The sequence below is a fragment of the Mycetomoellerius zeteki genome, unplaced genomic scaffold (genome assembly GCF_001594055.1).
Source record: "Mycetomoellerius zeteki isolate Tzet28-1 unplaced genomic scaffold, Tzet1.0 scaffold149, whole genome shotgun sequence".
Lineage (NCBI taxonomy): Eukaryota > Metazoa > Arthropoda > Insecta > Hymenoptera > Formicidae > Mycetomoellerius > Mycetomoellerius zeteki.
Window position 1 is genome coordinate 90,115 of NW_017256436.1, and position 16,183 is coordinate 106,297.

The following is a 16,183-nucleotide window of genomic DNA, read 5'->3' on the forward strand; positions in this document are numbered from 1 at the left end:
CCCCTCTCGCCAATTTTTCACTCGGCATATACACAGAAGCCAAGCTATTTGACACTGTGAATTAATTTTTGTCCATTTAATTTTGAAAGAAGACTACGCGTACGTCGGTATAGGTATGGTACACGCAGAATTCGATCGTACAGAAACTTGGAGTCGACTTCTGGGTTAGGCGTCTTAGCGTCGCGAATAATGAACACGTAGGAATTGGTGACCCGACGATAAACCATGACTGGGGATGGAGAAGAAGGGGTGGAGTATGATGATGGGCGTTGTAATGGGCGTTTAAGGGGATGCTCGCGCTTAGGCGAAGGCCAAACAGCGGCTCGCAGCATGCGAGATGTCGATACGAAGACGCACAATAAAACGCGACCAGGCGGTCAAGATTCATGATTTCGGTGGCATCGTTTCTTGTACACGCGATGTACAATATACAGTGTACAACGGCATCGAAGTAGTTAGATTATCGTCGATTTTCTTTTTTAGCGATTTAACGTGCAAGAATTTTTTCAAATTCTTAAGAACTATTCAGAATTTTAATGCTCTCGAGTTTAATTTCCAAGATATTCAATATTGAAGACGTTCAGAAAACATGAGATAAAAGGAAATTTCGATCAAATTTACATTGAGGGCAAAATCTAAGTTGTTCGAGGAATCTATAAATGAAAAGAAGAAACGTGACATCGTTTAGATATTAGGAGAATCGATGGCGAAGAGAGAAAGAAAGAAAGAAGAAAAACAGATACATACATCTATATATGGTGATACCATTACAGTTATACAATTAAAAGTTTGATACAATCATAACGATCGTAACTAACTCGGTACACTGTTGACTGTCTGTTGGCCCAGTTCGATCACGTGCAATACGGGAGGTATCCGCTTTCGCAGTGATTCGCCATCAATCATGCGTAAATGTTTTTTCATTCAACGTCGAGCCATTCGATGTCGCGTATCAACATATATTCGAAGCTTCGTCGTTCATGTCACGTTGGAAAAATATCGAGAAACAGCGGCGCGGATGGTGGAGAACTCGATTAACCCAGGGTAGGAGCGATGCTACCGCTTCCAGTGCGTCCTAGCACCTGGCTTCGGCGAGCGCGGGAGGGATCGTGTCGTGTTGCCGCGCCAGCGAGACCTTGAAGGTATTCGAAACCGGGGCAGTGTCCCGAAGAGAGGTCTCACGCAGTCGCAGTACGCGGGATGGTCTAACACACCGAGCTGCCCTACATACAAGCTGCTACAACACCGAAACCTCGCATTTGCGCCCTTAGCGAATCTAGATCAAGACCCTAGGTTCAAATCCCTCGAGAGAGCGTGCCTTTATCCGTTATTCATGCATTTTTCTACAAATATATCGTTCCTTCAGATTAGCATACCGTTATTAATACAACTGACTCTCATCGCTTTAAAAAATCATATCGCCGATCGATATCTCAAATTTCTAATGTAAGTAGCACATAAATCGAAGACAACCAAAATACAAGACATAAGAGTTAATGAGTACGAACAAAAAAGAAAAGAAGACATTCTTTTTATAATTAGAATGGACAATGTTTCAACTGGTTTTATTTATGTGATCTTTTTATTATGGGATCTTTTTGTTTTTAAGATTAATCATTAATAATTCGATATAATTATTTTAGTGATGAAATGAATCAAAATTTTTGAATGATTATAAATTTTGAAAATTTACATCATTCTTGGCTTCTGCCATTTGCTATTTAACTACCGATCATTATCATCAGTTCATTTATGATTGGTAGGAATTCTCATCTACATCAATGGCTTCTCGATAAACAATCTGCAGAAATTGTTGAAAGTGCTTTGTGAGAAATCATAATTCGCGAACTGCGTATAATGGCAGCAAATGTCTGAATTGGTTAATTTTAAAGTTCGATGATATCTATTCATTCTTTTTTTCTTTCTGTCGATCTTTGCTTTCCTTTACACATTTATTTTTCTCTGTGATCTTTAATGTGTAAAAGGAAATTATCGAACGCTGCCACATTTCAATATAAATCGGTATAAATAAAGATTTCTTGTATCATGTCATGCTGTATCTACGCTAAATTTCCTATACTTAAAAAATAATTTTTACCCAACGAAAATATATTTAAGCATTAATAGTTTTTGAATAGTTAAATGAGTGTATTCTTTTTACTTATCGTGATTTGTAAATATTTATGCTTTGTCATATAACTCATTCAGCACCTATAGCATGGCAATCCGATCAACATATCGCACTGCCGGATGACAATTTCGCAGCGGAAGTATTTTGCGAGAAAAATTTTCCAATATTATTATACACAATGCCTTAGAGCTTAGAGCCACCAAATGTTTTTTTATATAATAATTTTTATATAAGAATAAGAGATTCTTTAGTTAATTTAGAATTGATTTGTTTTAAATTAAAATATCTAAATTAAGATATCAATAATTTTTAATAAGTGGTCGAAAAGGAATACTTTTTCACGAAATTTTTATAAGAGAAATATATAATTAAATAATATTTTTAATATTAGATAAAATTTATTTAATAATTTTAAATGTATTTAACAAAGATTTAAATCCTTCGTGAAATCCAGAATATACACATAAGTAATGAAATTATATTCTTAAATTTAAATAATGAATAATTATATTTTTAAATTAATTAGAAATAAATATTATTTTATAATAAAATTAATTCTTTTATAAAATAATTCAATACCTTTATTATACTTTTATAATATTAATTCAAAGACTTGTAATTATGAATATGTAATGTTTTAAAGAAAATTTTATTAAATAGCGCCTTTTCTCGTCATTCCCGTTGAGGAAAAAGTCGGTCAAATTTTTCAAAGAATCCACTGTTAAGCATTACTTGGCAGAGACAGAATACGAGATACGTTACATCATGAGTACTGAGAAAAAAAACGTTTTCGCGCGATGTTTCATTAAGAGAAACCTTTATTAAAAGAAAGCTTACGGTACAGCTGTGTTGGGAATGAAGTATATTAGACCTCGGATTTATTAGTGGTTCATTTGTTTGTTAGCCGATATAATTTTCGATTATTCCTTCCCTCTTTTTTCTATAACAACCTGCTTAATGAAATTTAGAAGAGATGGATTTAACGAATAAATGTTACTGCCTTGGTCTATTCATTCTGTCCAGTTCCGCATCTGATCTTTATACTTTTATTAGCGAACTTCGATGAACTTACGTGAAAAATACTGATCAAGAAAGTTATGTTATAACAATATAAATAGTTACTTAATCCTTTCACCTCAATCCGATTTTTCTTGAGAAAAGAAATGTCCAAGTACTTAAACAAATTTTTTGTATGGCTAAAAATATGAAAACAAAAATTCAAAATGAATCCAATATTATATAGCGGATGCAAAAAAATATCATATTTTTAAATTCCAATAAAATTGTATATTACGTGCTTTCTGCGTTCGTTGAATGTAGAAATAACGCTGAAACATAAAAAATTCATGGCGGATCCAATGTAGCGAATACAAAGTAATCAATATAAATTCTCGTTAAAAAAGTATAATCCCATTATCTTTTACTTCTACAATTTTGATAATAGCCGTCGTTCTACGTCCACCGGGTGGCACACGTGATTTAAACTAATAATACAATAGCACGATTCTGTATCTTGGAACACGCCGATATTATCGTGATACACGAAACAAAGTCGCTTGCGCGCGCATGTTCAGTTAAGCTACCATCGATCTGAAAATTCGCAATCGTCACGACGCGCTAATTTACTCTTATTTTCTTATTGTAAGTACGCTTTATAGTGCCAGGTCTGCTTTAAAATAAAAAAAATAAGAACATCGAAAGTCCATACCGCGCGATCGATCTCTATGAATTTCCTAGTTTGGAAAAGGCAATCCTCGAAGAGATAAGGGATATTTCGATATCGTTTGGTTACGAGGTCACGACTTTTCGATTGAAATTCCTTCTACTTCACTGACGTTACGAAGATCAACTATCATCGCAACCAACATGGTAACCAGACAGGCACATGTTCAAAGATACATCAGAAATTCCTCTCGTAAAAGTGTACGTATCTTGAATCAAAACAGAGAGAATATTAAAACGAATTTATATACAAAATGTTTATTCTTCATTTCTAAATATTAATTTCCAAATATTATAATTTTAAATAATATACATTGCAGCAGTCCTTTTTTATAAACATTCATAAAATGCATGAAATGCTTGAACACAATGAAATCTTGAGTTTATTGCTCTTTTTGTAGCCTCATATAAAAAAATTATATTTAGTTTCAGATTTGAAATAAAACCCTCGTTAAACCAGAGGGTTTCAGGACACACTACATCTGTTACCTATTATCTTTCTCTTAGCCTATATGAATAATCATGACGTTGAGCAATATGGTGAGACTTCTTTATGATTATTCATGAACTAAAAAAAGAAATGAAACAACTGTAACGTTCCGTCGCTCTTGACAACATTTTTTTTAAAAATGCCGGAAAAGTCTGTGCTTTTCATTGCTCATACAGCGTAAAATAAAAATTTAATAACGTACACCATTGTTATATTATATAAAAGTTACCAGCATGGAATTTTGACTTTCGTGTTTTCTCTCTTTCCTTTTCTCTTCCTTTCTCTATTTAAAAATTCTGGTATCTTACAAAAATGTTAAAAATCGGGAAATGTATAATAAGTTCACGTCATTTGATAGCGGCCAGTGTCGCAGTCAAATTTCCGCAGTGATCGTAATTCGCATAACACGACTCTTTACGTTGCAAGATGCATCAAATTTCACTTGAGTCTCGTCGCAACGCGCGGAATTAATAACACAACCGGAACATTATTCTTTTAACAATAATCTCTTTATAGCTGCATGCGTAGCCTTTATAGAGCCCCGAGAAGAATTGTTAGGTATATTTACGCTCTGGTGTGAGTGCGTGTGGAATTTCCACGTCGCGGAACTTTTACAGGCAACTGAAGTGTCTCTCGCGAATGGTAAAATTCAAGATGTTATCATCCGCACTTGGTGCACAGGGTCTTATTGCAATGCACTTCCGCCGGAGAGATCCGACTATGTATATTTGACGATGACGAACGCGAAAGGGGAATCCCGCCGACTATGCTCCAAGCTGCGAAAATTTCAATCCTTCTCATCCCCGTCTTACCCCCTCCGGCGATGTCTCACGTACGTACATCATGAAGTATACGATAAGTTTTCTTGCCCTCTTTCATCCGAGCGCTCCTTTCCATCGGGTCCGGATATTAAAAAGAATCGAAGCACCGCGTTTCCATAACTCCGTAAGTCCACAGTTCGACACTCTACAAATTATAGGTGCCGTAACATCGACAAGCGAGGTTGGATTTAACAACACAGAAAACATCATAAATTTGAGATTCATGGTACATATCATTTCGCATTACAAGACGGATGAGTTTTGGAGGAAATATGGATCTATATTTACATTGTTTCGAGTACCTCAGAGAATTTCGAGTGAGACAAAGATGGATTATATGTAAAACAAGAGTAACTTATAGTAGCAACATGGTATAATAATAACACAAGGTCATTTATATATCTACATTATTAATCCATTAATAATCTACTCCCTAAAACTTTTAGAGTAAGTGTCACTCCTAAGAATGAATCTCACTCTTAAAGATTGAAAATTGAGCCACTCTTTTTCAAAACTCGATTTTCACTCTTTAGAGTGAGATTTCACTCCAAAGAATTTAGAGAATAGATTCTTATTTTTTATTTTTAATGAATAATGTAAGAAACAATTAATGGTATTAATTAACGATATAAAAATGAAAATGTCGTTTGTTTATAAATGAAGACCGTCATTGCTAATGAGTTAATTACTCAAAAGTGACAGTATTATCTTTTTACAAAACGTATTCAAGTATATATTTTTGTATTTTGTAGTTCTTAAAGTAACAAATGATTCTTTATTCTCGATAGTATATTTTTAGCCAATTTCAGCCATCTGAATGATATTACCGCTGAATTATTAAAACCACATTCCACAAAGCGTGATATCTCGCGTATGCGTAAGTCGATAGTTATTTCGGATAACGTTTTCAGGCCGTTTCGCGCAATTCGAAATAGAATGTGAAAAACAAATAATCGGCATTGGGAGCGATACCGCGGAAGCGAAACTGCGAAATTCGCACAATGGGAGACTGTGCGGACGTCAACGTTGATTCATCGCGACATCGCACCTGTACTTTTTCTCTTATTTCCTACTCGATAGGAAGGGTCCCAATCTGTCCGAGAACATATTGCGGTCCAGGGCACTGTCAGCGTGTGTCCGAGCCTATACGACGAGCACTCATTTTCGGCGCTTTATGGCAACATCATGGACTTCACGATTACTTCTTCGTGCAGTCTCGCGATCGACGAGGTATTATGAGAGCCTCATGTAATTATTTCCTTGAACGTAGTCGGTATTGATTGATTTGAACAATATATTAAAATTAGTAGTGTCATTGTTTTGTCAAATCTAATATATTATACATACAGTAAACTTTTAATAGGTATGTAACTGTTATTACTAATAACAATTTTAATTTACAGAAGTAAATCTGTAGAGATTGCCTAAATAATTGTCTCAATCATTCTAACGTCCATTGTATCTTAGAAATGTTTTATTGTGTCATAAATAGAAAAAAGTATTTTGTAAATCTAGCAATTTAAATAAACATATATGTTAAGATGTTCCATAATTTAATATTCCTATAAAGAAAAAAAGATAATATAATTTTTTAATTAAAGAAAATTGTATCTTTCTTTAATAAAGAAAACTTACAGTCTTTTCGGACGCTTGCCGAATGCGCCCGCATCTCATTGATTCGATTATTGTACGAAGGACATGTATTATAAAAAGCATTTCTAGCATGAATAAAATAACGTTTCTATTGAGAAATTTTCCTATTTTGATTTTTTTTAAGTGCGTTAAAATCTTCAAGAATCGTATTGAAGATATATATCACGACTGTGAATGAAGATGTCAACTTAATACTTTTTACCAACTCGCCGATGGAATTTACTTCACAGTTTTTAGATTGGAGTCGAGCCAATTTTAAGAATTTCAATTCTGATTAACTTAGATATAAAAAAATGTAAAATCGTTTATTTAAGATTAATCATTGTTGGTTTCGCTAAAAAGAAAGTAACGTTACTACGTCATATGACCATAAATTACAGTACACTTTTTGCACAAAAATATTAAAACATTATAAAGATGTTTAAGAGAGTTTCCTACTTTTTCAGATGTTGTTTGAACTTTTCCGTGTTTTTAATAAACCACTTTCAATGAGTCCCAAATTTAATAACTTCTTCTTGATAAAGAAGAAAAATTCCGAAAGACTTTTTGATGACCCTGATCTTAACTTAATCTACGATCTGCCTCTTAACCTAAGTTGGCTCGACTCCAATCTAAAAACCGTGAAGTAAATTCCATCGGCGAGTTGGTAAAAAATATTAAGTTGACATCTTCATTCACAGTCGTGATATATATCTTCAATACGATTCTTGAAGATTTTAACGCACTTTAAAAAAAATCAAAATAGGAAAATTTCTCAATAGAAACGTTATTCATGCTAGAAATGCTTTTTATAATACATGTCCTTCGTACAATAATCGAATCAATGAGATGCGGGCGCATTCGGGAAGCGTCCGAAGGGACTGTAATTCATTTTTAGTTAATCGATACTCAATGTGGCTCTTGCCATTTAACTGGCCCGTCCCTGTAATTGAATCGCGTTACGATAACGCTACACTTCTGGGTCTGTTAAAAAGCTGCAAAAACCGTAGACCATTCTTCCCGTTCTCATTAATTGTAAGCGAATAGTGCACTGTACTTGTAGTGTGGATCGTGGGGTCACAGCCACGCCGACGGTGCGTTAGATTACATCTGGCTCGCGGTTTATCCAATCGAGCGTAGACAGTGAAAGTAATATGCAGAGACTGTATTGCACGGGTATATTGTATCTATACACATATGATACATAATATACACGCGCAGACGGAGTGATTGTAAAAATTTGACATTTTAAATCGTGAACGTGACTTTGCGATAATTCGTTACTACCGGTCGATTAGTCGGACCTTGTTTCCATAGTGGACAATTAAAAGCAATGATTTTTTTCCTCTTTTATACCGGCGACGAAGGCCACCGGGGAAAAAGGGTCGTTAATGCATGACATTGTGCGTTTCTGAGATTAACTTAACTTCCATCACATGCGATCGTTTTTCGTACCACGCAATAGACTTCAATTGAGACGATAGCCATAAAAAAGGGCTTCACTTACAAAGAAAAGTGTACTAAAAAAGTTGATAGGAGATATTCCGTTAAGTTACGAATTTGATGGGCGAACTTGATAGGAATTGTTCGAAATTATGAGTTCGATAAAGTTACAAGAATTGTCCTTATTTTGTAACAATAGTTCTATTATTCGACGCTAGTTCAAAAGGCAATCGCATTCACTTTCTGAACGTTTCTGTTTACTATTTCAAATAGTGTCACGTATACACTCCCTGTATTAAAGATATGAATTTTGTAAAAAAATTGACATGTAACTCCATCAAGTCAATGGAATAAAACATTTTGACTCACAAAAAGGCTTTGGTGAAAATAGGCCAAGGCCATTTTCCAGTTATTGTCTCAATTTTCATTCTCTGACATAATATTCATAATTAACTATTAATTATCATAAAACATAAATGACAGCTTTGATTGAAAATTACATGTTATTATCTACGGCTAGACAAATAGAAAAGAGAACTAATGACATACTTGGTTGCAATTGACCAATAACACTTATCAGATTTTCAAGTTCGCCGAATACATGACCAAGCATTAATTTAAATAACGAAAAAATATCAAATAGCCGCATTACTGGCAAGCCTTATCAGTGGCCTTGTCTCTTTATTGAGAAATATCCCGCCACGAAAAAGTATAAATAAAAATAATACACGTGCTCGAATCGCTTTCCATGAAGTGGTGGCCGAGCGTTTATCACCATTATCAATCGTTATTGCACGTTGCATTGGAGTTATGAAACTGGTTCTACGTGCGTTAGCCTTTGTAAAGTGGCGCAATCGACATTTCTTTCGCCGTGGAACAGAAGGGAAAATACTAAGCCGCGGGACGATTATGTAATTACATACCTACGGACGACCAGTAAACGGCTTTATGTAGTACGAGGCTATTTTTTCCATCTCGTCATGAGTTATTCACGTCGACGCGACGTAACAGCCACCCTAACGAACTTTAATATCTCGAAGCTTAAATATGTTGTCCGCTACTTATCCGCCAGCGTAAAACTTTTCCTGACTCTTGAATAGACTGGAGCGATAAGTTCTAAAGCCGAAAGAACAAAGACTTGATTTTATCTCAAATCGACGGTTCACTCTTACACGTTCATTCTGAAACGGTACGGAAATTTCGTACAAGTCCCGGCGCAAGTCACGTATATACGATCGCGCGTTATTCAGCGAAAAACTTTTTGAATGTCCCATCGGAAGTCGCCGGTCGGAGTGTCCGAATAAGAGGGTTTCCTCACGAAAGAGTGGATTTTGCGAAAGTTTCCCTGTGACGCGAAATCTAACTTCCGTCATCCGTGACGCGAGTACGTATTAGCGCGACAATGACCACGGTATTTTTGTCGATAAGTTCTAAAACTGACAGCGTACGAAAGTCCTTCGCTAAAATTATATAGCCGGAAGTTACAACTTAAATCAAGACTAGGCGAATGAAACGGAACTGGTATTCAACTAAAGTGAATTTTTGAGCTTTGGAACCGAGAATCGAATTGCCGAATTGAATCTGAACTTTTCGAGGTCTCTTTAATTTTGTTCCACACACACACACACACACACACACACACACACACACACACACACACACACACACATTGCCAATCTATCATCATCTTTTTACTTGAGAAGCTGTATGCGTGATAATTTTATTTAAACTTTCACGTGTGTACTTCACGAGTCTTTGGAGTCCGCGATATTACATTTGATTCAATATTATGAAAAAAGCGCTTTATATGTCCGAGAGTTAATTACTTCTGTGGAATAGAATGTAGAATCTTCAATTAAACGGTGAATATGCATGGAGGGAAAAATTCATTTTTACATATATGCGGATGCTCTTTTGTAATTTTATAAAAGTTAACATGACTGGTATTTATAGTTGATTCTTATATTTAAGACCGTCTTAATCCTATTGGTTCTGGTCTACTTGATTTCAAATGTAATTTATTTTTTTGCTAATATTTTATTTAAAAACTTTTTTTTCATTTGAAGACTTCGTCAGTTAGTATAAGATCTATCAACACTGAAAAAATATTTGTGTGAAATTACATGATTATATTGGGTTTTTTCCGACCCGGCATAATCATGTAACATTATTTAAATATGATTGTAAAATTACCTAAATGACTGGAAAATTACATAAATATTTATGTAATTTTCCAGTCATTTAGGTAATTTTACCATCATATTTAAGTAATGTTACATGATTGTGCTGGGTCTGAAAAAAACCCAATATAATCATGTAATTTTACACAAATATTTTTTTCAGTGAATATAAGATTTTTTCAGTAAAAATCTTTTATTTTTTTATCTTTTAGAATTTAAAACTTAAAAAGCTGTGATGAAAAATCATATTGACTTTATAATCGTATAATATGAACAGATCAGCAGGATTAAGTATAGTTTTAAGATGTTATAAATCAGTTGTAAAACCGCATTAGCATCTTAAGTCTTTACTTAAGACTGTCTTGAAATATAAAAACCAACTATAAATACCAGCCTAAGTGTCTAGGCATCAAATGAAAATCTCGTTGAAGTTTATTTGATATTAATTAAAGTGAATGATCGGCTTAGTTTGCAGAAATTACCGATGACTGTTTCCCGCCGCGAGCGTTAACATTCCCTCCCCCGCGCAATTGTCCATTATCTCTCGCGAGTGGATGCATATTAATGCAATACGATAGTCGGACTTGCTTTATCGAGAAATTACGTATTCGACGGAATAAATAATTATCGGCTTAACGTGCGCGATCTGCAGCGCACGGGAGGTTCCCTTCTATGCGACCTCGTGCCTACACCATTCACTTCGTGCACAATACTCCACGGCCGGATTGTATCGGTCCGAACGTGTCGTCGTACGATTAGAGCAAGCGGAACATCGAACGAATTCGATAAACGAGCGTTTCGATCCTCTGAATAACACATCCCAGCCCCTACAGTATACACCAAAAAAAAAAAGTGCGACTCTCACAATTAACACTTCAGTCGTCGGTTTAGTTAAATAAAGTGAGTGGACGGAGGCAAATTTGATTATAACACAAATATTTTGCCCTTCTATCAAATATTTATTCGATATAATTTCCTTTAATTGCAATCACTGCGTTACTGTGTCACACTCAACATAACGTAATAGTAATTAAAAGAGAGTCGCATTTTTTGTGCATACTGTATATTTCACTTCTGTCAAGTAGGAACCAAATAAGTAAAATTAAAAAAATTTATTAAACTATTTAGTGTTCATTTTACGGTAATTTGTGCTACAAAACATAATTCTGTATCACATGCCATTTAGAAGACACTCGTGCCGTTGTTAACTTAATATTAAATTAAAACTTTGCCGCTGCACAATTTTCACCCGCGACGATTGTACGTTGCTATTCATTATTTATGGCGTCGTGCATCATGCACGAGAGTTGACGAGAGCACGAATCTAGTTTCATTCAGCTCTGTTCCATAACTGTTAGAATTTACGACACGGTTGTTCGAAACCACAGTAGCGCGGAATTCGGTCGCAAGCATACCGTCGACTAGTGATGATCACAAAGAGACTGAAATGGCGTCAGTCGCGGAAATCGAGAATAACTGTAACCCTCGTTTGCACTTCGCATTTCTTTATGCGATGTTACACGGTAGGTAAACGCTCGATATTTATGAACGACCTTTCCTTTGATGAGTCTATCTGTTCCTCTCCCGCCCCGTACTGCGTAGTCCTATTATTCTGAGAACGCGATAAACTTTCCCATCGATCATATTATACTACCAAATGCTTTCAATATTGTATTATGTGAGATAATTATTTATCATATCATCAATCGCAGACAATGATGGATGGCTCTGAAAATTCTCCCTCTCTGTCTCTCTTGTTGACAATTCTCTTGTTTTGAGCTTCCTTCATTTTCGGGCATGGGATTAATTATTTTCTTCTCGAAAGCGAATATAATAGTCGTTGCACGCGTATAGAAAAGTGACGGGCAATAAAATTGATACACGCTGTCTGACTTTTTTCTAAAAAATAGGTCACTCGGATTTATAATGTTGTAACTACCACACGATGCTATCATTCAGATAGTATTTCGTTCAAAAATAACGAGATAATATTTTTAGAAAATAATTTTATTTATTTATTTTATTTGTAATAGGAATAAAGCAGAGTAAATTTTTCTCACGCTGATGGCATTAAAATACGTTGACACACGCAATCAAGCATGTACTAATTAATTTCAAATATAAGTATCATCTTTTCTCTCTATTCTATTATTTGTGCCATCATGACATCCTAAATTGTCCTCAGATAATCCATTCAAACTCATTTTAAACTATTATAACGTAGGATACACTCAATGAGCCGCAAGCCACCGTTAATTAATTCGTGTAATTAGTTGAAAATTGTGAATAAAATTCCCGCTTCTTGAAACGATTAATTTTTCCGAAAGCTAACTATGTACGTAAGATTGTATATTGTACAAAAACTTGCTTAGGATGTATCAAGTCTAATAATCTTTGCAAAAAGTGACTCGAATTGAAAATTTATACTTTTCGTATAAAAAATGAATGTTATATACATATGAAACAATTAATTGACAATAAAGTTAAAGATATTTATATTTAACAATACAATTTTATAGTTTAAATTCTTTCATTCCATCTTATTTTTTAAACATGTCTACTTCTTACTGAAATAATTTTTTATCCCGGTTCTAAATTGCCGCTAAACTTTTTATATTATTTTCAAATACAATATAGAAAAATTTATAACTTTTTCATTTTATTAAAAAATACTTTTACATACATCCTTAAACAAATTTGCGATTTTTATAAACATTCGCGTTCGTTTTAATCGTTCGTAATGCGATACAATTAGTATCTTCGGCAAGTACCCTTAGACTTAGCGTTCCTCGCTTTTACGCTGAGTATGTTCGGTCCTCGTAAGTCGGTCGCTCCCGCGTAGTCCCTAAAAAGCCCTTCGGCGGTCGCCCAAAGTTCCAAGAGTGATACTCGAAACAATAAATTGCGAACTTGTGTTCCAGCGTGGATTCTGGGATGGTTCATGTGCAAAGCGGTTGCTTATATACAGGGCGTCTCCGTGGCAGCCTCCGTCTACAGCCTGGTTGCGGTCTCTCTGGACAGGTAAGTGTTACTCGTCCGCTTTTTATATCTATATACAGAGACAGTGTGTGGATGTAGTGCATGTTGGAAGGTATTTAATATACTTACTTTACATGGACGCGTATAGATCGAGTCGCGTATGCTAATCAAAGGCGATATCGTTTATATGTCGATCTTTTTTTTTGATCTAGGACATTGAAAGTGAGATTAAGGTTGCCTTAAATTCAATAATTGAGTATCCATGCGCATGCCGTTATCGATATTACCGCTTATTTGACAAGCCCCAAGTTTTTACAGGCAAACCTGTTATACGAACCGGATAAATTAAACGGAAAATTACGAATAATTATCTAGACAAGATACTGATGAATTCTTACGTTATTTTGACATAGACTTACAGTAAGGTAACTAAAAATATACAAATCTGTCCTTATGTCTGATGAAATCTAATGCTTTTCTTGCGGCAGCCCCGTAACGGGTTCCACCGTGATATATTTATTTCTCATCAGCAATGCAATGCGCTCACGGACAATAATTATAGACTGCGGTGTAACGCACACATAATCGGCATGTTTCCATTATGGTATATCGATCGTGGTAATGGGCACACATTATACCCACACTCAAAATTTATCATGTAATATATAATATGGTATTAATAGGGGGAACAATGCGTTTCAGTGTGTCGCGTGATATATCGTAACACGTATCGTATTATCGGTATTATAGTGAAGGTTTATTAACTGTTGCTAATGCATAGTTTTCACATCGAACTTATTTCATATGGAAATCACGCACGTTAGCATAAATTGATTTTTATACGCAAACGATATATGCGCGGCTCCTTACGTGACACTTCCGTTTTATGAGAGAATAAAACGTAGCCTTCGTATCTCATTCATGGCACAAATTATTACTATCTATTCACGCGATGTCATAAAGATGCACCTGTTCAATTCAATGGTGCTCGTACGAAAGACCAGAGTTAAAAGCTCCTACAGTCTAAAAAAATTATCTCTAATCACAAATATAACGAAAAAAAGTAGATAAAATAGATTGGAGAAGTGAAACTTATTATATAGGTCATATTTAAATTTTTTGAAAAAAGATAACCTAATATCAATTTCACATATTAGAAGATAAGACTGATATCAATTTCACACATTAGAAGATAAGACTTTTACTGTGAATCCAAGGAACAGTTTTATAGGATCTTCAGAAGCGATCGATCTTCCGTGAATTGCTTAGTAAGAGGTACTGTGCCAAACTTGGAAAATTGTCTTTCGCCTACCACGTGCGCAAATGTATCTTCTAGCTCTTGTCACGTGATCGACGATGCAGCCAAGTGCGCTGAAAATATATCTTCCTCCTGTCCCATACGCCTTGCGACGAGAAATGGCAGGGAAATCCCTGAGCCCGTATCCGAGAAAAATCTGAGGGGATATCGCGCATTGACTGGATCTCGCATCGAACTTGCAGTGTCATTGTTGCAATTCTTTACAAACAACCATACGAAACCTAAATTACACGAGCTCGTTTATTTGGCGAAATAAATTTCGCGCATGAGAGGAAATATTCTATTTGCGAGCACCGTTATTTTCCCTTATTGGAAACTTTCAATATGTCGGATAAAAGCGGAGCTTCGATGCTGAAAATTTTACAGGACTTTATTTTCGTTACGATTTCTCGTAGGAACGTATGTGTATTGTAAGATATTGCTGCATCTGAAACACACACGCACTCATAACGTTCTCTCGCTATGGATGGTTAACTCTATCTCTATAACTGCTATAAGAATCGTTGCGAAATTGAAGAGGATTATTTCAATGTTGTCTGTGATTTACCTAGGACATTAACGGCTGATGATAAATAAAAGTGCATTCGGTTTTTGCACATCGAAAAACTTACTAAATTTTAATAAATATTTGTTTGAATAGTACTAACTGAATATTTACTAAATGTAAACATACATATATTTATTTGGTACAAGAACTATTAATTTGATTTAAATATCATTTTTTTTATTGAGTAAATATTTCTTTATTTATTATAAGTAAATGATTAGTTATTACTATTCGAACAAATATTTATTAAAAGTTAATACATTTTTTTAATGTATCATTTTGTACCGCGCACATACACACGCGCGCACACACATACATACCTATTCGAGGAGACACTCTAAAAATTGTCTTGATTTGACCCGCGATATTTGATCGCACTTGTCATGCCGCTGTTTCACGACGCGTTCGTAATTCGAGTCATAATATCGCGCCGCGTTATTCAATCTGCTGTTAATTTACGCAACACCTTCCATTGATAAAAGTTTCATTTCACGCTCCGGACGAAGAACTTCTGGAGACTCTCACTGCAACTAGGATCTGCTGCTCCCTGATGTGTGGTGTTGCGCGAATTAAATTGCTCTTCCTCTAATTTCAGATTCGCTTAGCGAATGACAGGAACTATTCTAATCTCCGTGATTTCCCGAACCATTGCGTCGAATTTCCAACCGTAGGTTTCAAGTACAACTGGAATAAATAATTTAATTCGGAAGGAATAATGATTAGATAATAAAATTTGATCAAAGCCCACGTTATTTAGATTGATAAAAATCTCGAGATATTTATTCATGATAATTTATACGAAGTATATATATTTATATCTATGCCGAACATTAAATGATGTAAGTTAGCTAAGTGCTTTAGAAATTATGAGTTACAAAAATTGAAATTATAAGTTTTCCTTTGTAAAAATATTATATATA

The 16,183-nt window shown here is 34.9% G+C and overlaps 1 protein-coding gene across 1 annotated transcript in view; it reads left to right on the plus strand.

Moving 5' to 3' along the window:
* The window catches only part of LOC108720335 (SIFamide receptor), a 43,897-nt gene that overhangs the window by 15,669 nt on the left and 12,045 nt on the right, over window positions 1-16,183 (plus strand). Inside the window, exon 2 of the mRNA XM_018444294.1 lies at window positions 13,341-13,440. Coding sequence (XP_018299796.1) covers window positions 13,341-13,440 — 100 coding nt within the window. The remainder of the gene's footprint in view (window positions 1-13,340; window positions 13,441-16,183) is intronic.